Source organism: Phaseolus vulgaris, unplaced genomic scaffold, assembly GCF_000499845.2.
Source record: "Phaseolus vulgaris cultivar G19833 unplaced genomic scaffold, P. vulgaris v2.0 scaffold_43, whole genome shotgun sequence".
Lineage (NCBI taxonomy): Eukaryota > Viridiplantae > Streptophyta > Magnoliopsida > Fabales > Fabaceae > Phaseolus > Phaseolus vulgaris.
In genome coordinates, this window is record NW_027174106.1 from 112,746 (window position 1) to 138,434 (window position 25,689).

Sequence of the window (25,689 nt, forward strand, 5' to 3'; positions counted from 1 at the left end):
CATTCTCGAGTTTTCTCTTGAGACCTCTGAGTAGGACTCTGTTGGCAGACTCAACTTGCCCATTTGTCTGGGGGTGCTCAACTGACGTGAACACCTGCTTTATTCCAACCTCTGTGAACAACTTGCCCAGTTGTTGGCTCGCAAACTGTGTGCCATTGTCGGAAACTAGACGCCTCGGTACGCCAAAACAGCACCACTACATTCTTCCACATGAAGTGTTGGATCTTATGAGCTGTGATTTGTGTTACTGGCTCAGCCTCTATCCACTTTGTGAAGTATTCTATGGCCACTACAAGGTACTTCATCTGTCTTACCGCCAAAGGAAAGGGCCCCAGAATGTCGATTCTCCACGTGTGAAATGGCCACGGGCTGTAAATCGACCTCAGCTCTTCTGGTGGCGCCTTGTGCCAGTCGGCGTGCTGTTGACACTGCTTGCACTGCTGGGCGTACCTCGTGCAATCTTCTCTCATTGTTGGCCAATAATAACCTGCACGAACAACCTTCGATGCCAAAGACTGACCTCCAACGTGACTACCACAAATCCCTTCGTGGAGTTCTATCATTATTCCTGTACACTGGTCTCCACTAACACACACCAGAATCGGGTGGGAGAACTCATGTCTGAACAACTTCCCATCAACGAGGATGTATTTGGTAGAGTTCCTCTTTATCTTCTTGGCTTCAGCGGGCTCCAATGGAAGCATTCCATTGGATAAATAAGGCCTATAGGGTGTCATCCATGTGTCCCCCTCCTCAACTACGCATATCTGCATTGGTTCCCCCTCCAAGATCGGGTAAGTGCTTAGACTGGGCGTTCTCAGCGTCTCCTGAGTCAACGACCGATGACTCCTCGCCCTTCCACCAACCGTACTGACCTGATGAACGTCCACCATGTTATCTGCAACGAATGTTCGCGGTGCCTTGAGGGTTTCCTGTATGACCGTCCTCTGCCTTTCCCCCTTGCTCGAACTGGCGAGCTTGGCCAGCAAGTCAGCTCAAGCATTTTGCTCCCTTGGGACGTGCACTAGCTCAAACACTGCGAACGAGCCGTTCAGAATGTATGGCTTTAAACTATAGGGGGGTGAATGGTTTAAAGGAGATTTTCGCAAACTTTTTAAGATAGAATGAAATTCTTTGCAAGAAACTAGATTTAGGAATTCAGTTTGCCAAGAACAAAGCTCAAAACAGTAAAGCACCAGAAAAATAATCGGTTGTTTCGCATAAACAATCGGTTGTTTATACCAGTAGAAATAACAACAACTGAAATTAAAGAGTTTAAGGAAGAGAGAGATGCACAAACAGTTTACACTGGTTCACTCTAAAACCAAGAGCTACATCCAGTTTCCCAGAAACCACTGGGAATCCACTAGGTAATCAAATTCAGATTACATACACACACCACCAAAGAAGTGACCTTGATTCCCTCAAGAAACACACTTCCTTTGGCTCAACACACTCACACCAAGAATGTTGATTTCGACAACCTCAAGACCACACAACCCTTCTTGGCTTTACAACACCAGAATGTACACAACTTACATAACGAATTACACTGTTACAGAATCAACTAAAATCAATACAGAGTAATCCTATTCCACTTCTCTCTTGAATAACCAAAGCTCAAAGTGAAAACTCAAATGCTTGAAAGCTCTTTGAAAAACTCAAATCTGTTTTTCTTTTTTGTTGTTTGTTATAAAACATTACCAAACTATTTATAGTATTCAAATCTTGGTCAAAGCATTTAAAGCAGACGCGTATTCGGTTATGAAATCAATTAAAGCTCATTTAACTAACAAAACTGATTCTGTTAGGATTTCAAACAAACAATCGGTTGAAAGAGCGAATCAATCGGTTGTTTTGGTTTGACAGAAAGCAACCATCCAAAACAGTTTTCAAACTTTTTCAAAAACACCTAAGTATAAAACAATCGGTTTTTTCGACAAAACAACAAGTTGTTTTTCACTTAGTTTGAAAAACACTTTAAACTTAAAAGATTTGAAAACACTTAAGCTTTAGATTCAACAAAGAGTGGATGACAAATATAATCTACCCCAGATCCTATGCTAAAGCACAACAGCAACATCAAGCAACTCCAGCCTTCCATCAAACGCTTAGGATTTGGATTCTTCAAAGCTTGAACACACTTGATTCAACAATCTCCCCCTATTTGATGAAGACAAATCCCTAGTTGCTTGTGTTGGATTTGATTGAATCTGAAGCAATTCCTACAAAACAAAGTTTAAGCAATGTATGATATCTATGGCAGTAGGTTAGAGCAGTAAAACAAAACTTATGTTTTGTTTAACCAAAACAACAGCCAAAACTAGCAGAAATAACAGCATATCAGCAGCAAAGCAACAGAGATTACTTAAACCAAAAGAGAGTTTGCAGAAATAAAGACATTACAGCATAAAAATATCCCTCTATTTGTCTTCACAAATAGACTATAAGAAGAGATAAACCACAAATTGTTCCAGTTAAAACAGAATTTAAAAGCAAAGGCACTTAAACTGATAGAGAGCAAAAAAAATCGGTTGTTTCGAGCATTCAACCGGTTGTTTTTCTTCAATCATCCTTTCCATATGGAAGCTCAAGGATCTCGTTCTGAACAGCTTCAATTTGTTCATCCAGGGTCATAAAGCGCGTATCCATGCTCTGGAATCTGTTATCAATGCTCTGGAAATTGGTCACACAAAGACCATGGAGATTTCTTTGATTTTCAGCAAAGCCATCAAGCCTATTCACCATGTATCTTTCAAAAGAAGACATAGAAGGAATCTCATCTCATTGATGTCCTGCACTTGTTCCAACTTCAAAGTTAGTTGCAGGTTGTTCTTCATTATGGACTACCATGATCACCATCTTTGCTCACCCATTTTCCACTTATTTTGGTGAATCTCATCTTGCTTAGAGAGCCATTATTCATTTCTTGTGTTGATTTAACCAACTCAGAGGTCTCATCTTCAAGATTCACTTCAAAATAGAGCAAGAATTTAGAGATTAAAACAGCATAGGGATTGTGGTAGTCACTTAACCTCATGGATTTCTGCATATGTTCTTTGATGATATGAATCCAGTTGATCTTGATCTTCTTCATGATGCAGTAGATGTATACAAGATCTTCCTCTGTTAAAACAGAATGGTTGCTCCCCCTTGGATTTAGAATCCAAGTAACAATAAGAGCAAGCACCCTTTCATCTAACTTCAAGCCTCCAACAGAACAAGTTCTCACTTGGGCTTGTTGATTCTTCAAACAATTCTTGTAGTATTGGACTTTGTTGAAATCTTCCACTACTCCAAGATTTCCTTTGTTAATCTTTAGACCAGCTTACTTTAAACCCGTTACTGCAGCCCATACATCATGGGTAATCTCCATGTCTACACCTTTCACATGAGAAACAAGGTTGTTTCCTTCAAACTTAAGGTTGGTGTAGAATACCCGAATTAAATCAAAGTATATGGTTCCATTCATCTCCAAGAATCTTCTCAGCAACTGATCTTTGATAAGCTTTCTCACATTGTCAAGCTTTTGACTTTTCAGCCAATCAAAGGAGACAACTTTTGGGTTGTTAATCACCTTTGTGTTTGTCTCAAAACGATATCTCTCAATGAGCTCATTATCCCCTAAAACCAACCTTCAAGTCTCCCTCCAGACCTCACAGCTCTTGTTTTGATCCTCTTTGATGTAGGAGGAGTGGACTCCATGATAGCAGAAAAATAGGCAAAGGGTCTCACACAAAGAGAGCAAGAGATGTTGCAAGAGATGACTCAATTGATTATTTTTGTGAGAGCGAACTGTTGCACCAGAATTTATAGAATAATGAACCCTACTGTAATCAATTGATATGAGTGGGTTTCAGTCTTCAAGAAGAAAAGACTGGACCAAGACCTGCACAGAAAACGTCAGAAAAAGCAACCACATGGTCATCATATGTGATCTTTGACTAGTCATAAAGGCTCTTGAATTTTCAAGATTATGGAATATATTCCTTTATGATATTTTGTAACTTCCTCCGGAACACAATCAGGCTTTCAACACAGCTTTATTGACTCGGAATCCTTTCATAATTGAGATCTGTAACAATCAGAAAGAATAGAGAAATTAATTCAATTCTTTCACAGTGTTATCAGAGAGGAAACAATCGGTTGTTTTTCTGCAGCATGTTGACATATTGAGATTTTCAAACATTGACTGAGAAAGGTTTAAAAACAAATGTAATTACTCAGAGAAAGAGAATTTAAACATGAAATAGTAATTAAAATCAAAGGCAGAGATAAGGAACGTTTTATCCTTTTATGAAGTTCCTTCAAGCAGTCATTTGTTTGTGATCAATAGGCTTCTTTTGACTTTTGAAAAGAATTGGACTGGTACATATCATTGATTCAGTTCCAGTTTTAATCTTTTCCTTCCAAGAACCTGATCAGATGACTCAGAGCCTCATGTTCTTCTAGATTCTCTGCATAAAAAAGAATTCAAGCAACAAGGTTTGCTCCCCTTACAAATGTCGGTCCATTTGATTTATTTTTATCACTTGGAACCTCACAACCTTTGGGAATCCATTTCATAAAGCCTCTGGGAATATAATATTTCCTTATTTTGCAGAATCTGACAGAATGGCCTCTTTTCATGCAATAAAAGCATGTAACAACCGGTTGTTTCGACTTAACAATCGGTTGTTTTACTGGCAGTTTTGAAAATTTCTTCGAAAAATTATCTTGCTTGTTCTGTGGATTAAAACCTAATCCAGCTCTTCCAAAAACATAGTTTTGAGATGCCAAGACATTCTCAAAGTTAGATTTTTCTTTTGAAAGCTTATCCACAGTACTAACAAGATAATGTACTTTTTTTTCAAGATTTTCACAATTTTCACAAACAAGGGAGTCACACAAATGAAAAGAGTTTTTGTAATGTTTTTCCAGTTTTTCAAAATCAATTTTTGATTTTTCCAGCTCTTCTTCAAATGTCTCAACCCTCTTTTCAAGCCAGTTGTTAAGCCCTTTCAAACGGTTGTTTGAGAGAACCAATCGGTTAGCTTCTTCATGAGTTTCTTGAAAAGCTTCAAGCAATTTACTATAATTTCAGCACTTAGGGAAGCACATGAACTTACATTGCTTGAGCTACATGACTCACCATCTCCTTCTGCAATCAAGCATATGTTTGCTTTTTCATCTTCACTTGATGAGGAGCTTGATGAGGATACTTCATTCTCATCCCAAGCTATATATGCTCTTCTTGACTTTCCCTTTTGCTCCTTGTGGTTTGATTTCTTTTCATTGCTTTCTTTGTTTGGGCAATCTGCTTTAATGTGCCCTTGTTCACCACAACCAAAGCAAGTATAGTTGTTAGAATTGAAATCACTAGTTTTCTTGTTGCCATACCTTTCTTTATTGGCTTCTTTGTTGCGATTTCTCTTCAAAAATCTACTAAACTTCTTGGACAACAAACTAAGGTTTTCTTCTTCACTTTCATCACTTGATTCTTGCTTGCTTTTGTGCTTGACAACTTTCAAGGCAATGCTTCTCGCATGCTTGTCTTCACTCTCTTGAACATTGAGTCTATTCATTTCTAACTCGTGTTCTCTAAGCTTACCAAACAATGAAGCCGTTGTTAAGGATGTCAAATCTTTTGACTCAGAGATTGTTGTCACCTTAGGTTGCCATGATCTATCAAGACACTTGAGGATCTTGATATTTAGCTCTTCTTTATCAAAGGTTTTCCCAAGGCTCATAAGGTGGTTGATGAAGTGGGTGAACCTTTTTTGTACTTCAGCAATTGACTCACCTTTAAGCATTCTAAACATTTCATATTCCTGAATTAGAGTATGCTTTCTTGCTCTTTTCACATCATTGGTTCCTTCATGAGTCACCTCCAAAGTGTCCCACATCTCCTTGGCCGATGAGCATTGAAAAATCCTAAAAAATTCATCCGAATTCAAGGCAGATGTTATGATGTTCTTAGCAATACAATCAAATTTGGTCTTTTTATTTTCAAAATCAATCCATTGAGACCAAGGTTTTTCAATGGAAGATCCATCTTTTTCAAATTTTGGAATAAAAGGACCATTTTCAATTGCATCCCAAATTCCCTTGTCAAGAGATTCAACAAAGATTTTCATCCAAACATTCCAGAACTGGTAATTCAAACCACAGAAAAGAGGTGGTCTTTTGATTGATGCACCCTCTCCAAAAGGTAGTTTTTCAGCCATTGAAAAAAGGTTTTAGGATCAAACTTGAGTATTTTTCAAGTACTAAGCTCTTGATGCCAATTGTTAGAATGTATGACTTTAAACTAGAGGGGGTGAATGGTTTAAAGGGGGTTTTCGCAAACTTTTTAAGATAGAATGAAATTCTTTGCAAGAAACCAGATTTAGGAATTCAGTTTGCCAAGAACAAAGCTCAAAACAGTAAAGCACTAAAAAAACAATTGGTTGTTTCGCATAAACAATTAGTTGTTTATACCAGTAGAAAATAACAACAACTGAAATTAAAGAGTTTAAGGAAGAGAGAGATGCACAAACAGTTTATATTGGTTCACTCTTAAACCAAGAGCTACATTCCAGTTTCCTAGAAACCACTAGGAATCCATTAGGTAACCAAATCCAGATTACATACACACACCACCAAAGAAGTGACCTTGATCCCCTCAAGAAACACACTTCCTTTGGCTCAGCACACACACACCAAGAATGTTGATCTTGACAACCTCACGAGCACACAACCCTTCTTGGCTTTACAACACCAGAATGTACACAAATTACAAAACAAATTACACTGTTACAGAATCAACTGAAATCAATATAGAGTAATCCTATTTCACTTCTCACTTGAATAACCAAAGCTCAAAGTGAAAACTCAAATGCTTGAAAGCTCTTTGAAAAACTCAAATATGTTTTTCTTTCTTGTTGTTTGTTATAAAACATTACTAAACTATTTATAGTATTCAAATCTTGGTCAAAGCATTTAAAGCAAGAGCGTATTCGATTATGAAATCAATTAAAGCTCATTTAACTAACAAAACTGATTTTGTTAGGATTTCAAATAAACAATCGTTTAAAAGAGCGAATCAATCGGTTGTTTTGGTTTGACAGCAAGTCAACCATCCAAAACAGTTTTCAAACTTTTTCAAAAACACCTAAGTATAAAACAATCGGTTGTTTCGACAAAACAACAGGTTGTTTTTCACTTAGTTCGAAAAGCACTTTAGACTTAAAATATTTGAAAACACTTAAGCTTTAGATTCAACAAAGAGTGGATCACAAATATAATCTACCCCAGATCTTATGCTAAAGCACAACAGCAACATCAAGCAACTCCAGCCTTCCATCAAACACTTAGGATTTGGATTCTTCAAAGCTTGAACACACTTGATTCAACACTTCGGGCAAGCCTTGTTGAGGTCGGTGAAGTCCACGCACATTCTCCACTTCCCGTTGGCCTTCTTCGCCAAGACCACATTTGCCAACCATTCAGGGTATTGAATTTCCCTTATGTGGTCGGCACTCAACAACTTCTTTGTTTCTTCCTTGATGACCTACCGCCTCTCCTCGTTGAACTTCCTTCTTCTCTAGCGAACAGGCCTGACCTTGGGGTCCATGGTGAGGCAGTGACACAGGAAATCTGGGTCTTGCTATCATCCCAGCAATCTGGTCTTGCTCTGCTTGGTCCAACGACTTACCAAGCTTGAACGTTCTGCCCCCAATCTGCCTCTCCACAATATCCCCTACTGGCTTGGGTCGCCCTTCCCGAGCACTCTCTGCGCGAGAGACCCCCGCGCGGGCGTCTCCTTCTCTACTGGGTGGGTGCTCTGTAACCATGAACACCCCCCTCTTAGCCTCTTGCTGGTCTGACTTGATGGTTATCACCTTCCCGCTCAAGTCTGGCAATTTCATCTTCATGTGGCGTGTCGACTCTACCGCCCTTAACCTATTCAAAGTTGGTCTTCCCAACAGAATATTATAGGCTGAGACAGCGTTAACCACCAAGTACCTTATACTCTCCGTGCGGGATGCAACACCATCCGTAAAGGTGGTCCTCAGCTTAAAATGCACCCGCACCTCCACCTGGTCTCTCGCGAAGCCATACAAGCACCCAGCGTAAGGCCTCAGTTGGTCAAGAGACAGCTGCAGCTTATTAAAGGTGAACCAAAACATCACATCCGCCGAGCTACCTTGGTCCACTAGCACTCGGTGCACCTTCCTCCTTGCGGTTACAACAGAAATCACCACAAGGTCGTTGTCATGGGAATGACGTCTCAAATATCAGCCATCGTGAAAGTAAGGTCGACGTCGAGCACGTCGTTGGCCACTTGCGCTTCTACTGACATCACCGATCGTGCGTACTTCTTGCGCTGAGAGACAGTGCACCCTCCACCTGAGAAACCCCCCGAGATGGTGTGGATCTCCCCATGAACGGGCATCTCATGCCCCTGGTCCTCACCTGACGCTGTTGGGGTCTCAGCCCTCTATTGCTCCGCCCGGTAGTTGTTTAGGAACCCACTCTTCACCAGCTCGTCCAACTGGTGTCCCAACGCCAAGCAGTTGTGTATGGGATGACCAAACGCCTGGTGAAACTCACACCAAACCTTCTTGTGAGGTCCCAGCTTCTTGTCAGTCTTGGGCGACATCTTCAACCTCTCTGCTATGTTAGGCATAGCTATCAAATCTTTCAACTCTACCACAAAATTATGCCTCACAGGCTTACCTTCCCTTGCATGCCCCCTAACCTGAGGCTTTCTAGGCTCGTAGGGTTGCTTCTTCGTGGGGGGCCTCTTCTCTATTGCAGCCTCATGCACTCTCACGGGCTGCACACACGCCGGCGCTCGTGGGCGCGTGGGAACAATACATGCGCGCTTCTCATTCACCTCCCCTTCTGCTACGATGTGAGCCACCGCTCGACGCCTAATCTCAGCGAAGGTTTTGGGGCGGTTTCTGATGAGTGACTCACTGAGAGAACCCAGACAAATCCCCTTTCTGAACGCGTGAACCATCACCGTCTCGTCCTTAGTGTTGAGCTTCACCACCTGCGCCCCAAAACAGTTAACAAACTCCTTCAGCGACTCACCCTGATACTGCCTTACGTCGAAAAGATTGTAAGAGTTGGGTGGGGGAGTGCGATTCGCAATGTACTGCTCCCTAAACAATTTTGACAACTGGGCAAACGATGTCACGTGGCCATCAGGGAGGTTGATGAATCAATCCATCGTCGTCCCTACCAACGTGCTCATGAATAATTTGCATCTTACTGCATCAGAACCACCAATCAGCATCATCTGCGTATGGAAGGCTGTGAGATAGGCCTCTGGATCCTCCATCCCTGTGAACGTGGCTTTCGGTCCCACGAACGTAGCTGGTATTACAGCATCCATAATCTCCTGCAAAAAAGGCATGGGAAATTCCCTGGGTGGTGTAGCACATTATTGATCCTCCGCTTCACAGTCCCCTGCCTGATTTCGCAAATCACGCTACAACTCTTCATTGGTTCAGTGTAACTCTTCATTTCTCACTTGCGATGCAGCCAGATCAATCTGGATGCGTTCTTGATCAACCCTTCCCGCTGCCATCGCTTCTTGAAGGCCCTACATCATCTCCATAACTTGTTGCAGAGTAAGACCTTCGCCCCCGATTGGCGCAGCAGATCCTTGCCTCGTAGTCCTCATCTTGATCGATTCTTGATGAATCTTGATGGATCTTTTATGTTCTTGCGGTTGGGACAATTGTTTTAGATTGTGTCCCACGGTGGGCGCCAAATGTTCTTGTCGCGTTGGCCTAAACGTCTTCGTGCACTCACAACAACCTTAGCGTCCTGGGGCCCCTCCACACCCACGGTGCTTCCTTTTTGTGAATCACATGAAAAACAAGGGACAAAGGGCGCCCTCGCGGTCGTTCGCACTCTGACGCTCAAGTCAAACTCCGGGCAATGAAACATAAAAAAACTCTAAACTCTGAGAGCTTTGTGTGTGTGTTCTATTCTTCCGCGTTAGAATTGCGTACCTTATTTTGTTGGTTGTTACCCTTTATATACTCTTTAGTGTTTCTGCCCCTTTCGCTAACTGTGACTTGGGTTTACCGTAGGTGTGTCTTAGCGACACTATCACCCATTCTTAGGGTCATCTAGTGTGTAAGACTCCCTTACTGGAGTGCAACCTCCACGAGACGACCACTTGGTGCCAACTCATGCACCCAATCTCTGGGCCATTCGCCCTGGGAGTGCACTAGCTATTCACTCGCCATGCATGCAAATCACCCCTGGAACGTGACCCTTACGAGTCGTCTCTTTCCCAGCAGCTCTCTGATTGTGGCGCTCCCTACCGCGTCGTCCACACCTCATGCATGGACCCTTCGTGGACTAGGCTTCTCCTTTACCGAGAGCTAAAATGTGACTTAGAAAACACTTTTTTCGACCCATCTTTACTATTTGGGTTACCAAGGTTCGAGGCCTCCACACCCTTCGCTAGGGTGCCGCCCCCTCCTCGGCTATCCTCACTTACGAGTCTACTGAGACACTGGCCCGTCCTCCCAGCCCCCCATCCTTTGGGGGCCCACCATCACTGTGGTCAACACGCGAAGTCCGACGACTGGTCGGTACAAATAGTAATGTATATAGTACTATGTAATATATATATATATATATATATATATAAAGAATTTTATATTTATAGATGATTGGAAATAAACATGCAAAAATAAAAATGGAAAGAGGAGATACAATTTAAAAATTAGATATTTATTTTTAAAATAGGATTTATTTTTATTTCATAATTTTATAGACCAATTCTTAGTATTTGTCAAATGAATGATTTCGATAATTTATTACTCAATTTTTTTTTTGTAATCAAACTTTACTATAAGTAATTTAGACAATTATTTTAGTTAATCTATCTATCCAAATAAAAATAATAATTTTACCACAGTTAACTATAAAATTTACAAAACATTAAATAATTATTCAATAATTCATTTTTTCCAAGTAGTATCCAATCCTTATTTTTCACACTACACATAGACCAGATAAAATATGTTATCAGGAGCCAATTGATTTTTTCCCAAGTTTTTCAAGCAACCTTTTTTTACAATATTTATTTGTATTTGAGTTTTAACATTTTTAAATTTAAATATTTTTTAATTAATGAATTTTGATTTTATTCACTAGTTTCCATCTCTTAAAAAAAATATTTTTTGTTATACTATTATATTACACGATATTCAGTACCTACTGTATGTTTAGTGAAAAGTTAAACTATCATCTAAGCAATATCTGCTGTTGTGTATGATAACGTGGTAATATATGATATTTAAAAAAAAGTTAAAAAAAATATTATTAATTTTGAAATGAAAGAAATAGAAATTTAATATTTTGAAAAAAAAAATAACTTCCATGTTTTTTGTAGAGAACAAAAATAATAATTTAAAATTTTAAAGAATTAAAAAATATAGAAAAACTTAAATATTTTAATTCATAAACTAAAAATATATTTAAAGCATATTTGTATCATGAAATTGGTTCCTTTCCGTTCGGCGGCACCCTACAGTGTGCTGTAGTTTTGCGGTGACCTCTTCTCTTCCGCATTGAACTTCTGTGCAGGTGACTGATATACCCTTTTCATGTTTCAGGAATTTGGTAGTGCAAATTTATTATCTTTTGTTGATATAGTGTTGCCGAATGAAGTTGAGGTGATTGAACCTTATGTATGTGCACAAAGCTTGATGCTTAGTCATAGATTAGAATCAGATAGTGTTTGTTATAGTTATATGTGGCTCATTAACCTATCATACAATACAAGTTTGTTTGTAGGATTAGTCAGGTGTTTTATGTTGCTTGCATAATCAAAGGGGCATTTTGCAGCTTAGTACGACAGAGTACTAATAATTGCCTTCTTTACATTTGAAACTGAAACCCTACACTCTCAGGATTCTCATCATCAACTTTGACATTTCAGTGCTTATTGTTAGTTGTCATTGTTACAATTTGTTCTCATATGAATCAGGGTTACTTTCTTTTCTTTTCCTAATTAGATATCTACTGCTGCAGATATTAAGCTGATTACTTGGGTCAAAGTTTGATTTCTGGCTTCTCTCTGTCATGGCAACTAGTAAGTGCTACTATATTTAGATTTTCCCAGTTCAGAAATACTTATTAGTCTGCATTTTCTAAGGAATTTGGTATGTGATCTTCTTTTGGGGCGAACTTTTTTTTTCTCCTTTAAATAAGATACTCTGTTATTACGTGCTTCCTGCAGGACTTCAGTTTGAGAATAATTGTGAAGTTGGAGTCTTCTCAAAACTTACCAATGCCTATTGTTTAGTTGCTATTGGAGGTTCTGAAAACTTCTACAGGTTATCATTCTTTTTGTACTAGTGAAAATACGGCTCCTTGGTTTCAATTGGATGGAAATTGCCATAACATTTTCTGTATGAATAAATTAATGCTTTGTTTGATAGTGCATTTGAGACTGAGTTAGCAGATATTATCCCTGTGATCAAGACCTCCATTGGTGGCACCCGTATTGTTGGTCGTCTTTGTGTTGGTAAAGTTTTTTCCCTTAGTTTCTTAAATCTTAGTTCTTATAACTCCTTGCCTTGGATTACAAACCAGTTTGGGTTAACTTTTCAATAAACACTTTAGGAAAAGCAAAAAGAGGTAAAATGAATCAAACTTCTCCCGTAAGTTAAAAATAATATGTGCACTTCAGTTCTGTGAAATTAGACGAGAAAACTTCTAATAAAGTTAAGGTGGATAAATTGTTTTTAACTTCAGGAAATTTTTTTGATTCATTTATCTTCTTATGTTCTCCTACTATAAGTATTTCTTGAGAAATTGAATCTCTATAATTGATTTTTAGTGATGGATCTGAACTCTCTCTTTATCCATTACATTTAGACGTATCACCTAGTTAGCTTACCTTCTTTTTGGTTTCCAGGAAACAAGAATGGCCTTCTCTTGCCCCATACCACCACAGACCAAGGTGATTCCTTTTATTTTGCTTTTTTGTTTTTATTCATAGTAGCACACTCTCTGATATTATTATTGATCACAAAGTACACCGTGGATTTCAAATTGTGTTGTCAAACTAATCTAACCTAAATTTTCTGTCATCACTAAAGTTTAAACATTTGTGTACAAGATGTATATGCCTTTTTAGTTGGAGAAGGAAAAGGCAATTTAATACAAGCTTCTGTCTGTGAGTTCTTAGCAGTTCATCTGCGGTCTACCGTACTATGTACCTGGATGTTTTGTAATGGGAACAAGAATGAAAACAAGTTAATGCTGTAGTCTTTGATTTTGGTATGTCATGGCCTCATGGATGCTTGGTTTTCAAAGTTCATTTGTTAAATGACCAAACTTTCAAGTTTTGTAGAAGAAGTGCTATATATGTCATCTTATTTCTCCTTTGCCTCCTGTCCACTACAGTATGAAAACAAATTTTAAGTGGTGGAAAATTAGAAGGTATTCATTCATGATTCGTGCAAAGGAACTCTTAGAATGTTTCTCGGAATTTGAATAATGATGTTGAGTGCTGTTAGCACTTGTCAGATTATTAAAAAATGATTGTTGTGACGATATCATTTTTGTGGCTTCCACATAAAAATATTAGTTTAGTCACCGAATTTGAACAGGGTACCCTACTTAGATTCTGAAAACTTTTGCTTGGCTGCCTGCAAGCATTTGGGAATTGAGATCTTTTTGGACTCCCTAGGTTTTATCCCTTACAACCTTATTTTTTCATTCATCTGCTGGGGTTTAATCAGTTTATGTGTATCTTCTAGTGTGAAAATGATCTTTGTATTACTTTCCTCCCTTATGGCATATCCATTGTTTCATCTATATTGGCGACATAGAACTCAGCATTAATTGTGATGTAGTACTGACTTGTGGACTTATGCTACTTGATCTTTTTACCGTCGCTATTGATGAAGAGCTTCAACATTTGAGAAACAGTCTACCTGATCAAGTTGTTGTTCAGCGTATAGAAGAAAGATTATCTGCATTGGGAAATTGTATAGCATGTAATGACCATGTGGCTCTCACCCATACTGATCTTGACAAGGTATTGTCTTATTATAGATTAGTAGCCTTTTCTTTCATATGCTAAACTTTTATACTAATTTGATTTGGAGACAGTCATATCTGCATGTTAAATATGGGTGCTGATAAAGACATGGCCAGACTGCTTGTCATTCTTAATTTATCACTTAAATTTTTTAATTTGATTTTTGATAATGTAACAAAGTGTATAGAAAGAAAAAGTAAGTGTCAAATTTCATCTTAAAACCAATTACTCTTAAGCAAAGTTGTGTAACAGATTTATTAACCAATACTCCCTCAGTACAAATGCCTGCCACAATGGGCAAACCTATCAGAATAAACAATTTACTAAGATGAGGTGTGATTTGTGATACCATGTTACATTTCATTTCAAAATTAATTTACACTAAGGTAGTTGCTCAATGGATATCTTAGCCAACAGTAAGGATGTATGCACCCTTGAGAATTAAAGGTTTCATGTAAACTTAAGCCACTTTAAATCAATTCTGGACGCACCCTTGCATTCTAACTTCTCAAACTTCCTCACTTTACCATAGCTAAATCCTAATTTTTTAGGTTGTAACCACAACTTATGAAAACTATAAATAGTTTTTAAAAAACATAGACAATTTTCATTGAAAAGTTTACTTGCATGTGGTAAGACTAGGTAATTTGACCACTCTGATCCATGTGATCTAAAAAGTCATTTATATATGAACGAGGATTTAGGTTCAGGGTTGTGTATTCTCTACATTATCTAAGTGCTTTTAGCCTCCTATCAGAAGTTGAAGATAATGTAGGTAGGGTAACTGATACTTTTCACTTAAAACCTTTGTGTAAGTGCCCTTTTTCTTGCCCTGCTCTATTATTATTCACTGTGAAATTTATGTTCAGGAAACTGAGGAGATGGTCGCAGATGTTCTTGGAGTAGAAGTTTTCAGGCAGACTATTGCGGGTAATATTCTTGTTGGCAGTTACTGTGCATTCTCCAACAGGGGTGGTTTGGTAAGTACAAGGCATCTCTTGAATATCCTGGTTTAAAAACATGTGTACTATATTGTGACCGAACACTTTGTGCAGGTCCACCCTCATACTTCCATTGAAGACTTGGATGAACTTTCTACCCTTCTTCAGGTTCCTTTAGTTGCTGGGACTGTCAATCGTGGTAGTGAAGTGATAGCTGCTGGTATGACAGTAAATGATTGGACAGCATTTTGTGGTTCAGACACCACAGCAACCGAGCTCTCTGTGATTGAGAGTGTTTTTAAGCTGAGAGAAGCTCAACCTAGTGCCATTGTCGATGAGATGAGGAAATCACTCGTTGATACTTACGTCTAAATTTTCGTCGCTCGTTGATACTTGTGCCAACATATTTCAGTTCTGTCTCAGTTTTTTCCTGGTAAACAATTTTGATTTCTAAAATATGAAAACATTTCAATCAGAATTTTGGTTTCCATTAATTCTATGTCGTCTTTTAATTCAATTTTGTGGTTGTGGTCCATAAATCAAATGCAATATATGGCTGATTTTACGTTACATGGAATCCTTTGGCTTCATAAATAATTTCTATTCAGTAAAGAGATTGATATAACTCTCATAAACTATGTCGATATCCTCGAACTTTTTTTACTTGTTTATCTTTAACAGTGTAATATTATGCAAATAACTGTTAATTTTATTTTTTATATTGTCTAGACTAATATACGAGGTAGAGTTGTCAAAATGAATTTAGTTGGATGAACTGATCTAAAAAACTTGTAAAATGATCAGGTAGTCAAAAAAATTTGACTTAAGTTGAATAATGTTTGTTCTAATTGGTTTAGTAAAAAAATGTGCTTTAAGCTGAAAAATATTATTTTCGAATGGTTTAGCTTGCAATTTAAATGAATTTAGGTCAGATCAACCTATGATCTTATGTAATAAAAATGTTTAAAAAAATATTTTATTAAAATATATACATATATTGTAATTTATATATCAAATTATTATATTTAACATTAAAATTAATTTCATTAATATGACTTAAATTTTTAGAATATATTTTATTTTAAATTTTTATTATTATCTTTTAGGTGAGGCAAAATGATTTGATAGAATCGGATGGAGTAATATTCTCTTTATAAGACGAGATTAATACAAATTTATTAGATAATTTATCTGGTTCTCTGTCTTTTATGATTTATATATATGTGATAATTTTTGAGAAAATAAAAACTTATTTTTAAAAAAATTGGGGTTTGCATAAAATCTCAAAGTGACAGATGAACGGTCAAACTGTTACATGATTACCTAGACCCAAAACAAGAGGAAAGATTATTAGATTTGAAAAGTCACCAAGTACCCAGCACATCTTCAAATCTTAGTGTCAAAGAAAATGATGTGTGTTCTCAATCAGGAAGAATTTGCTCACTGTCAGCATTTGCCTCGGTCTCAACCTTAAGCTTTGAAGGAGCCTTGCCGGCTCCAGGGGCCTGCCTCTTAATACTACCACCACTCACTACATCATCAATCCGCAGGAGCATGCAAGCAGCTTCAATAGCAGTCTTAAATGTTTGTGCTTTCACATTGTATGCATCCCAGATCTAAAATCACATTAGAACAAAATTTCTTCAGAATTCACCTAACAATCCATGGTTATCAATCAAGTGATCAAAGAAACAAGATAGAGAGAATATAAATTTTCTTGTCTTCTGAGAATAACTGAATCGTGTTCAATTCTAAAATAATGACTAACTTTGGTGGGCAAAATGGTAACTGGTGGATTTGGCAATCTTTTGCATGATTCACATATAAAAAATAAATAAAAACACCTTGCATTCTTTCATGTCAGTGATGTCCCCAGTATTTCCATTTATGCCAATCCATGCGTTTTCTCCATTTGCATGCTGTATTCCAAAAACACCAATGTCAAACATAATCAGAGAAAGAATCATCTACAGCTGTAACAACAAAAATTCCTACTTTTCCTTGTAGTGCAGTCATGGTGCGGATGACATTTACTCCACAATTTTGTGCCAAAGTACGGGGGATCGCCTCAAAAGCAATGGCAGCAGCTTCATAAGGCCACTGTTAGTCGACAAAAACATCAAAATGAGAATAACCTTAGGCAACTGCCATGAGACAAAAAATAGTATTAGTAGACAGTGAACAGACAATTACTATCACACTCACCTTCTCAATACCTTGAACAGATGAACTCTTCTGCTTCAACGTGGCTGATACAGTCAATTCTGTAGCACCACCTCCAGGAACAAGTTTTGGATTTTTTATTATGTTCCTTGCTACGGACATGGCATCCTGTCATGGGAAAAACTTTAGAAAGCAATGATCAAACCCCCAAGCTCTAAGTAGAAATCAATTGTTTGTTTACCTGGAGGTTTCTTTCAACTTCATTTAGGAGATCCTTGCTAGCACCCCTCAGTAGTACAGTGCAAGCCTTGGGGTCTTTGCATTCAACAATAAATGCAAAAAATTCATCTCCAATTTTCTTAACTTCAAATAATCCGGTACCAGTACCAACATCAGACTCCCGTAATTCATATGGTCTGTTCACAATAACAGCACCACATGCTTTTGCAATTCTATTATTATCAGATTTTCTCAGCCTTCTGATCGCACTAACTCCATGCTTACTCAGAAAATGCAATGCCAAATCACTAAGGCCCTTCTCTGTTATCACCAAATCTGGTTTAAACTTCAATATCTGCATGCAGAGCTCCTCAATGTATTCTTCTTCCATCCTCAACAAGAGACTCCAGTCTTCTTCTTTGAGCAGTTCAGCATTTGTTTGATTTTCACCCTTTTTATACTCAAGGGAACAATCAAGAAGAATGACACGTGGATTAACAATCTTTCTTTTCATTTTGCCAGGGACAACCACATCTTTGTTTATCATAACTCCTTTAAGAACTCTTGAATCCTCCAGCTGCCCACCAGGGACCTTCTCAATCTTTATATAATTTTTAATATCTACTGTGGTAGTAGCATCAATAGCTAAATCCTGAAAGTTAAACAAAGTGGAATATGTAAAATATAAACGGGTAAAAAGGTGTTAACCTGTTGCAAAAAAACTACAATAATCATTTACACTTAGTCAAAAAATTATAATCCTATTCACTAAAAGAAAATGATAAAACGAAGAGAAGGGGAGTAGAAATAATGCAATATTTTGATACTCCATTTTATGTTACATTTGTGTTATAAAGTAGTTTAGGTGTAACTCAAAATCGATATTTGCACCTATTTAATATAATTTGGTATGTAGGATTTGTTACACACTTCCTTACGCAATATACTTATGCGTAGAACTAAATATTTATCAGTCATCACAATCAATAGCACACTAAACTTGACAAATCTTGATAAGATATCCTTTGATATCATAGTACAAAGTGGTTAGCTTATGCTATATCCATTCAAATGGCCACTCACGGTGATATCCACGTCTAATAGTGCTAATTGTGAGGAGGTATATTGAAAAAACCAAATCTTAGAATAACTAAAGATAGTGTCAAAATACAATATAAAAGTGGAGACAGTCCTCATTCATTTACAAACTAATTTTGTAGGGTAGAATTAAGTCTAAACCACTTTCCATCTTAAATTCAGTAAAAGGTCACTAATTATGTTATGCGCATACCAAGCACACTGTGTTGGAATTGAGGATGTATTGGAAAAAAATCCAAGTCCCACATCAACTTAAGATAGTGTCAAAATATAAATAAAAGATAATCGTTACTTTACAAATTAATTTTGTAGTGTTGAATTAAACTTAAAACACTTTGTAGGAATTTAACTATACAAATTTTATACAAGAAAATACAGTAGACTACTAGAGCTAAATGCATAGACAAGGCACCTCAATTATTCAATATGTCCGCCACATAAATATATGTAGATAACTCAACCTTGTCTACTTGCCAAAATCTTAACATGTACAAATTGTATTCATAAAATTACGAAATGAATGCAAGTTTGTGTAAAAAAATTCATTTCATATTTAAGAAACTATGTGATTGACAACTTGCAAAATTGATACATTTTCCTTTCAAAAGTAACAGTAAAAGGATTATGCCTATTTATTTTGGGTAAGGCGGTGTATATCCATCTTTCCCATGCACTAAATTTTCACAAGTCGGAATAAAGATAAAATAACAGGAAACAAATTTGAAATTTAAATTTAAAAATTTTGCCCACGGAGTACAAGATACTCACAGCAATTAAATCCCCAAATTGACTAGTGACTTTGGTACCTATGCAGCTTTTGACTATCCCCAGCATAGTACCTCCTGCAGTTTTATCAAAAAATAAACTAAATATCAGTAGTTATGCATATTTATTTAGTGGATAATGAACATTACGGGATAGATGTTTATACAATATGAGTAAAATAAATATATAAAAGTAAAATTGAAAACAATCAAAACAATTTTTCAATACAATATGAGGTCACGTCAAATCAAAGATATAATAGATGAAGTATGCCTTAACTATTTCAAATTCTAAAAGGTTTCCTTGTAAACAACATTTGAAATCACATTGCATACTTGTCTTTTCTCGTATGTTATTTGTATCTTCAAACCGGCACGTGAAGTAACTCGTGAAAAAGCAACATATACTGTTTATAATAGTCTTTCTTAATTTGTTTACCTGATTAGTTTCAAATTTAAAAGAAAAAGAAAAAGAAAAGACCTAAAACCAAATTAGTACAGAGTAATCTCAATTTAAAAGCAAAATAAAAAACAAAAATAAAACATCATCTATATGGAGAAAGTATTAGTTTCAATCTTGTAAGCAGAAAATTTTTCAGATTTAACAGGTTGTTCTACCTGAATTCTCATATCTAAAACAAATCACTATGAATTGTTTCCAATCTTAATTTATACAAATAGGAAAAGAATTTAATGTCAATTTAGGAATCCAATGTTCTTAAAAAGGCAAGTAAATTTAAATTCATATTTTCATTGTCTAGTTATAATAAATGCTATATATTAACTTTTCAATGTGATAGTTTCCATTTTTCTGTACCGTGGAATGTTTGTTATCATGAAAACTAATTACCCTATAATGCTAATATTAATTAGCTTAAAAATTTGTTGTTGTTAAATTTTATGTTTACTAATTTATTTATTTAATGTATATTTACAGAAGTAACCTTAATTTTGGCAGAAAATTGTTTACTCTGGACTTCCTTCCTCTTCTTACATATTAAGATATTATGATGAATCTTCTATACAATATTGGGCTGCTTCTTCCTGCACCTCCATACCTTCTTGTGCCACCCCCATAAATTTTTCTTATTCCACAAATACCCTTTTCAATATTCCGGATTACATAATCTGGAAGTCTTTTTTTAGATTCAAAATTAGCTTCTGGATTATGTAATCCGGAAGTCTTTTTTGATTAGCTTCCGGATTACATAATCCGGAAGTCTATTCTATACATAAGATTAGCTTCTGGATTATGTAATCCGGAAGTCTTTTTTTCATATGTGTTATTAGCTTCCGGATTACATAATCCGGAAGTCTTTTCTAAATATGAAATTGACTTCCGAATTATGTAATCCGGAATTTATCCGGATTACATAATTCATAGGCTTATTATTTCAAATCCAAGGGAGTGAAAAAAAAGAATAAAATGGTATTTTCATATTTATTATGGGGGTGGCACAAGAAGGTATGGAGGTGTAGGAAGAAAGAGTCACAATATTGATGTCTCTCTAGATGAAAATGAAATAACCCAAAAAAGTTAAAAGCAAATCTATCAAACATGAAGTCCAGAAGCTCAATCTAGCAACACCCCTCTGGTAGGTAAAAGGGTTGTACCGATGTATATATATGCCTTTAAGCCACAACAACTAAGCCATTCCGTCAAGCGAGTATCATCCTGATATAATAAAGGCACCAACTAACCAAATGAAATAAAAACAATATCAATTTGCTAATAGTGCAATTTTTTTGTATATCCATGGTCTTTCTAATAGTTGTTGTTATCATTATTACTATTATTATTATTATTACTATTATCATTATAACTATTATTATCATTATTACTATTATTATTATTATTATCATTATAACCCGATTTGATTACACTATTGGCAAGGTCCTTAAAATTATCAAGTCCCAACTTTAAACAACCACCTATTAAGACACTCATTCTACAAACGAAACTAGTATATATTATTGAAAAGGCTCAGCTCAATGTAAATTTCTGGAAATCATTATGAATAAGAAAGGATGTTACCCTCTTCCACTCCTAAAAAAGGGGAAAAGGTACTAACAAAACTTACGATCCTTGGCATCAATGGGCATTGCAATTTTATCCAGGACAGCAATGGCATCCTCCAAAGCTTTATTATAAGCTGCAGAAAACATTACTATGTAAGTCATCATATACATTATGATATCCTTTTAGAAAAGAACCACTGGTTAATACTTATCGAATGATTACCTCGACAAATAACTGTAGGATGACAACTCTTATCTATGAGTGCTTCAGCAACATGAAGCATCTCACCAGCTGCAAGTGGGAAGACAACATATAGCCCAGTAAATCAAATAAAGATCTGCCCCTTCATAAACACATAACAAAATCTATAATTCATCAACCCGAGCCGTAACTCTACTAAACTGTGAAAAATACAGCAAACAAATCTGTGGAACATTCGCCCTTAAGTTTCAATTGCATAATCAATTATCAATCATTAAGAGATTTCTAACATAGGATGACAAGAAGTATACAAGTGCTCCAAACATACCAAGAATGATGACAGATGTTGTTCCATCTCCAACTTCTTCATCTTGGGTGCGACTCAGTTCAATCATAGACTGCATCCATTCAAATAAGAGAACAACATTAGAAATAACACATCAAAACAGAAACTAAACCTTAAAAGGTCAACACAAAGATAGCAAACTAGATTTTCACAAAATGGTCAAGACTGATTTATAACAATATTTCTGCAAGGCAAGCAAATATTAAAAGAAGTGGAGAAAGAGTGATAAACCATGCCTTTGCAGCAGGATGAGCAAGATCTATCTCACGCAAGATAGCATTTCCATCACTTGTCACCACAATACCTATTAATTACAAGGAAATTTGGTGTCAGGAAAATAGATTGAAACATAATCCTTGCAAATTAGACATTGTGATAAACACTAAATGAAACTTTTAAATCAAAATCTATACTTAACAATGCGCCTGCACAATCCACAGACAATGTTTACTGAAGAAATCACTTTTTCAGGTTACAATAGCCTCCACTGGCCACACCAAAAAAGTAGACTTTAAGGCTTTGTAGACATGACATAATTCAGGAAATATTTTTCTCTTCACAATTAAAGATTAAAGAAGGGTATGGTTCACAAGAATCATCAATAAATGATAAAATTATGTAAGATATATACACTAACCTCCCCCAGCATCAATTAGCATTTTCATCATGGACCTGGGTCCAAGGGTTGTACGAATTATATCAGCAACAGCCTGATATACATCAATCATATTAGAAGCACTAGAGAATGGACAAGAAGATGAACTACATGACTGAAAGGATACAATATACTGATATGTTTTCAGTTTTTCCATAAACACATCTATTGAAATATTTATTTTTGTTCAATATTTGCCTGGAACATCTATGGTTACATAGCCCTTCCAATAAAGGAGAAAACAGAAACATACTATAACTACTTTGGAATTATGCATACAAAACATTAAGAGTTCATCCCAAATATAAGGGCAAAGTTAAGAACCATAAATTTTGAAACAGAACCCTGGAAAAATAAACTAACAAAAGAAAATGGAGTACTAAACACATTTCCAACATATGTTCAGAACAATTAGGAAGTCACCCTCTCAAAATTTATATGATGATAATAGTCACTTTTCCTAAATGTGAGATAAGCTTGCATTATGACTTTTTTCCTCAAGAGGTTAGTCATCTTTCTTCGTGAGCTTCTAAATTCTATTCTCCAACAATGATGGTTAAATTAAAGAGACATAAAAATTCAATTAAAAGGAAAGACAAAATATGCCACTTCACAAACTCTAAACACACTTCAGAGTATGACCAACTCAACTTTTTGAGAAAGATGAAATTGAAACTTAAACAACAACTTCCCCTTAAGGACAAAAAGTAGAAATCAAATCACTGAAGAAAGCCTTGCTGTTATGTCTCAAGTTTGAAAGAGAATAAATGATTTCTTATTATTTCTTATTACATACATCCTACACAGATGAGTTGAGTATTTTCGGAAATAAACAGCAGTTACTCTAATATACAGAAATCCTCAGATGGTGGGACTGTTATGCTAGAAATAAAACAAGATAGAGCAAAATATATAGAATAAAAACCAATAAATACAGAATTAAAACTAACAAGAATAAAATCTGAAACTTCCTAAAATATCTCAACACTCCCGCGCAAGCTGGTGAATAAGTATTCTTCATTCCCAACTTGAATCCTCGTAACATTTGGCCTTAATGACCTATAGTGATCCAATTCCATCCACAAAGCTTTAAGCGGATTAGCATACTCAGTGACAGTTTTGGTACCTTGCTTCGCAGCCATGGTTTTTACCTTTACATCACATATCTGAGCAACATCTTTTGCCTTAGAATAGGTTTGCTCGATTGCAATCCATATTGTTCTTGCAGAATTAAGGAACATACATGTGTCACAAATTTCAGAAACCATGAAATTCCATAACCACACAATTATCGGAGTCTTCTTCATCCCGGGACTTGAAAGTAGGATAACCATCGCCTCATCAGTTAAATGGCTAGTCTTTTCTTTCCCCTTCAAGATGGTCTTAATGAGTTGAGACCACTTGAGATAATTTTTTTCCATTCAACCGACAGGCTGAATGAACATTATGAAATTCTCTCGTTGTGGAGCTTCTCTCCATTTTCGATTCCAGCCATCACAAAGAAATTGATAAAGACCTGGATCTGATACAACAATGAAGGTTGTGATAGTGCTCAACAATAGAGGCCGAAACACAACACAGATTAGATAATCAGAGATTGTGTAGCAATGAAGGCTGCAATTAATTCACACGATCAGTGGCTCCCAAGGATTAGGAGCTCAGATACCATCTCAAGTTTCAAAGAGAATAAATTATTTCTTATTATTCTCATTACATATATACAATGATGAGTTTGGTATTCTCAAAAAATAAACAGCGCCTACTCTAGTAAACAGAATCCCTTAGATTGTGGGACTGTTATGCTAGAAATAAAAACAAGATACAGCAAAATATACAGAATTATACCCAATAAATACAGAATTAAAACTAATTAGAATAAAATCTGAAACTTCCTAAAATATCTCAACGCTTGGATTGTACGAATAGAAAACATGAGAACTTGGAGGACCAAAATGAGCCAGCGCTGGGAACCAGCCAAGGTAATGGAGCTTTTTTGGGCCATGAACTAGAAGCTAAGGCAAGGCCAAGCACTTGGACCAATATGTGGGTAAATAAAAAAGCAAACCAGAATATTTGGGTTGGTTGGGATGGAGGCATTTCTTTTGCTTTCTCTGTTGCAATGGAAGGTGGCTCTATCGAGTTTTCCTCTATCCTAGTCCACTTTCAGTTATCATTACCTTTTCCAGTAACTGGATGATGCAATTTTTCCATCTATATTTATTGGCTATCGGTGGTCCTTTGATCTAAATTAAAGAGGACTTGTCCCTTTGTATGATGCATTTCTTACTCTTGTCTCAATCCTTTAAACTTATAAATTAAGTTTCCCTAAAAGGAGGAATCTCACAAAGTAAAACGTCAATAATAGAATCATGCAAAAAAAAATATCACTATCGAATAGTTGGTAATTTGTAACGCTTCATACCTTTGCTGCACGAATATTAGCATGCTGCACCTTGCTTCCAGACTCGCGTTTCAGTGAGTCCTCTGTCCAATGTAAACAAACATTCGAGGAGTGAATCAATACATTACAAGATGCTAAAAACGCGCGAAAGATACCCTATCTTAATTTACTTAACCTACAAAAATCAGGTACGAGCAACGCGCTGAAGTTCAGTGGACAAATTAAAATTAAAAAAATAATCGAAGAGAAACGGTACATTATTTTTTATTTACTGATTTCACACGGAAACTGAAGACGTCCAACATTTTAGAAAAAAAAATGAGGACAATGCTTCCAAATAGAAACAAAATAAAAAGAAACCGACGAAAGTTTCGAGCAAAACAAACAACAGTTTCGGGAAAGGCCTCTTATCTACTGATTAAGATGAATTCAATTATCTTGAGACTTTACAGAGCACGCGGATAACAGTAGATTAAGAATCGCTGTGTTCTTATGCAAAATGAGATTATTGAAATGCATTTATGAACAAAACGAATGAATCCACGAAAAGAGAGAGAGAGAAGTTACTGAGAACTGGAACCGGCGACTGCATGATTTGAAGCTTGAAAGCGATAGGAACAAGTTGTTAGAACAGAAAATGCTGCAATGACACACGAGGTTTCAGTTAGAATATTGGAGTTCGTGCATGGGCGAATATTCAAGAACAGAGAAAAGTGTTGGAGAGAGGTATGAAGAATTGCGATGAGAGAGCGCAATGCATGTGATGTGAGGTAGCTTAAAAAGATGATGGGTTTAACAATTAAACGGTTGGTGGTGTGGCCTTGGTAGTTCGTT

The 25,689-nt window shown here is 36.4% G+C and overlaps 3 protein-coding genes across 4 annotated transcripts; 1 reads left to right on the top strand and 2 right to left on the bottom strand.

Annotated features, from left to right (window-relative positions):
- Positions 1–8,461: 8,461 nt before the first annotated feature.
- LOC137817392 (uncharacterized) lies at positions 8,462–9,559 on the bottom strand. The gene is made up of 3 exons (XM_068620684.1): positions 9,503–9,559; positions 9,242–9,370; positions 8,462–9,148 (listed from the first exon to the last, which is right to left on the bottom strand). The coding sequence occupies exons 1-3, from the start codon at positions 9,557–9,559 to the stop codon at positions 8,462–8,464; spliced, it is 873 nt and encodes a 290-aa protein (XP_068476785.1).
- Positions 9,560–11,465: 1,906 nt separating this feature from the next.
- LOC137817398 (eukaryotic translation initiation factor 6-2-like) lies at positions 11,466–15,558 on the top strand. The gene is made up of 8 exons (XM_068620689.1): positions 11,466–11,580; positions 12,028–12,088; positions 12,236–12,332; positions 12,438–12,523; positions 12,917–12,961; positions 13,914–14,044; positions 14,917–15,027; positions 15,103–15,558. Exons 2-8 carry the CDS (start codon positions 12,079–12,081, stop codon positions 15,358–15,360), a joined length of 738 nt encoding a protein of 245 aa, XP_068476790.1. The 5' UTR covers positions 11,466–11,580; positions 12,028–12,078; the 3' UTR covers positions 15,361–15,558.
- A 682-nt stretch (positions 15,559–16,240) lies between these two features.
- LOC137817399 (T-complex protein 1 subunit gamma-like) lies at positions 16,241–25,572 on the bottom strand. Of its 2 annotated transcripts, XM_068620691.1 has the most exons (13): positions 25,423–25,572; positions 24,877–24,938; positions 22,437–22,509; positions 22,036–22,103; positions 21,782–21,851; positions 21,475–21,543; positions 21,314–21,385; positions 19,237–19,310; positions 17,393–18,022; positions 17,194–17,319; positions 16,984–17,088; positions 16,833–16,907; positions 16,241–16,604 (listed from the first exon to the last, which is right to left on the bottom strand). In XM_068620691.1, the coding sequence occupies exons 1-13, from the start codon at positions 25,445–25,447 to the stop codon at positions 16,410–16,412; spliced, it is 1,644 nt and encodes a 547-aa protein (XP_068476792.1). In that variant the 5' UTR covers positions 25,448–25,572; the 3' UTR covers positions 16,241–16,409. The 2 variants fall into 2 exon arrangements, with proteins under 2 accessions (XP_068476792.1, XP_068476791.1); XM_068620690.1 differs by lacking the exons at positions 24,877–24,938; positions 25,423–25,572 and having other exon boundaries at positions 22,437–24,237.
- Between the last annotated feature and the right edge of the window lie 117 nt (positions 25,573–25,689).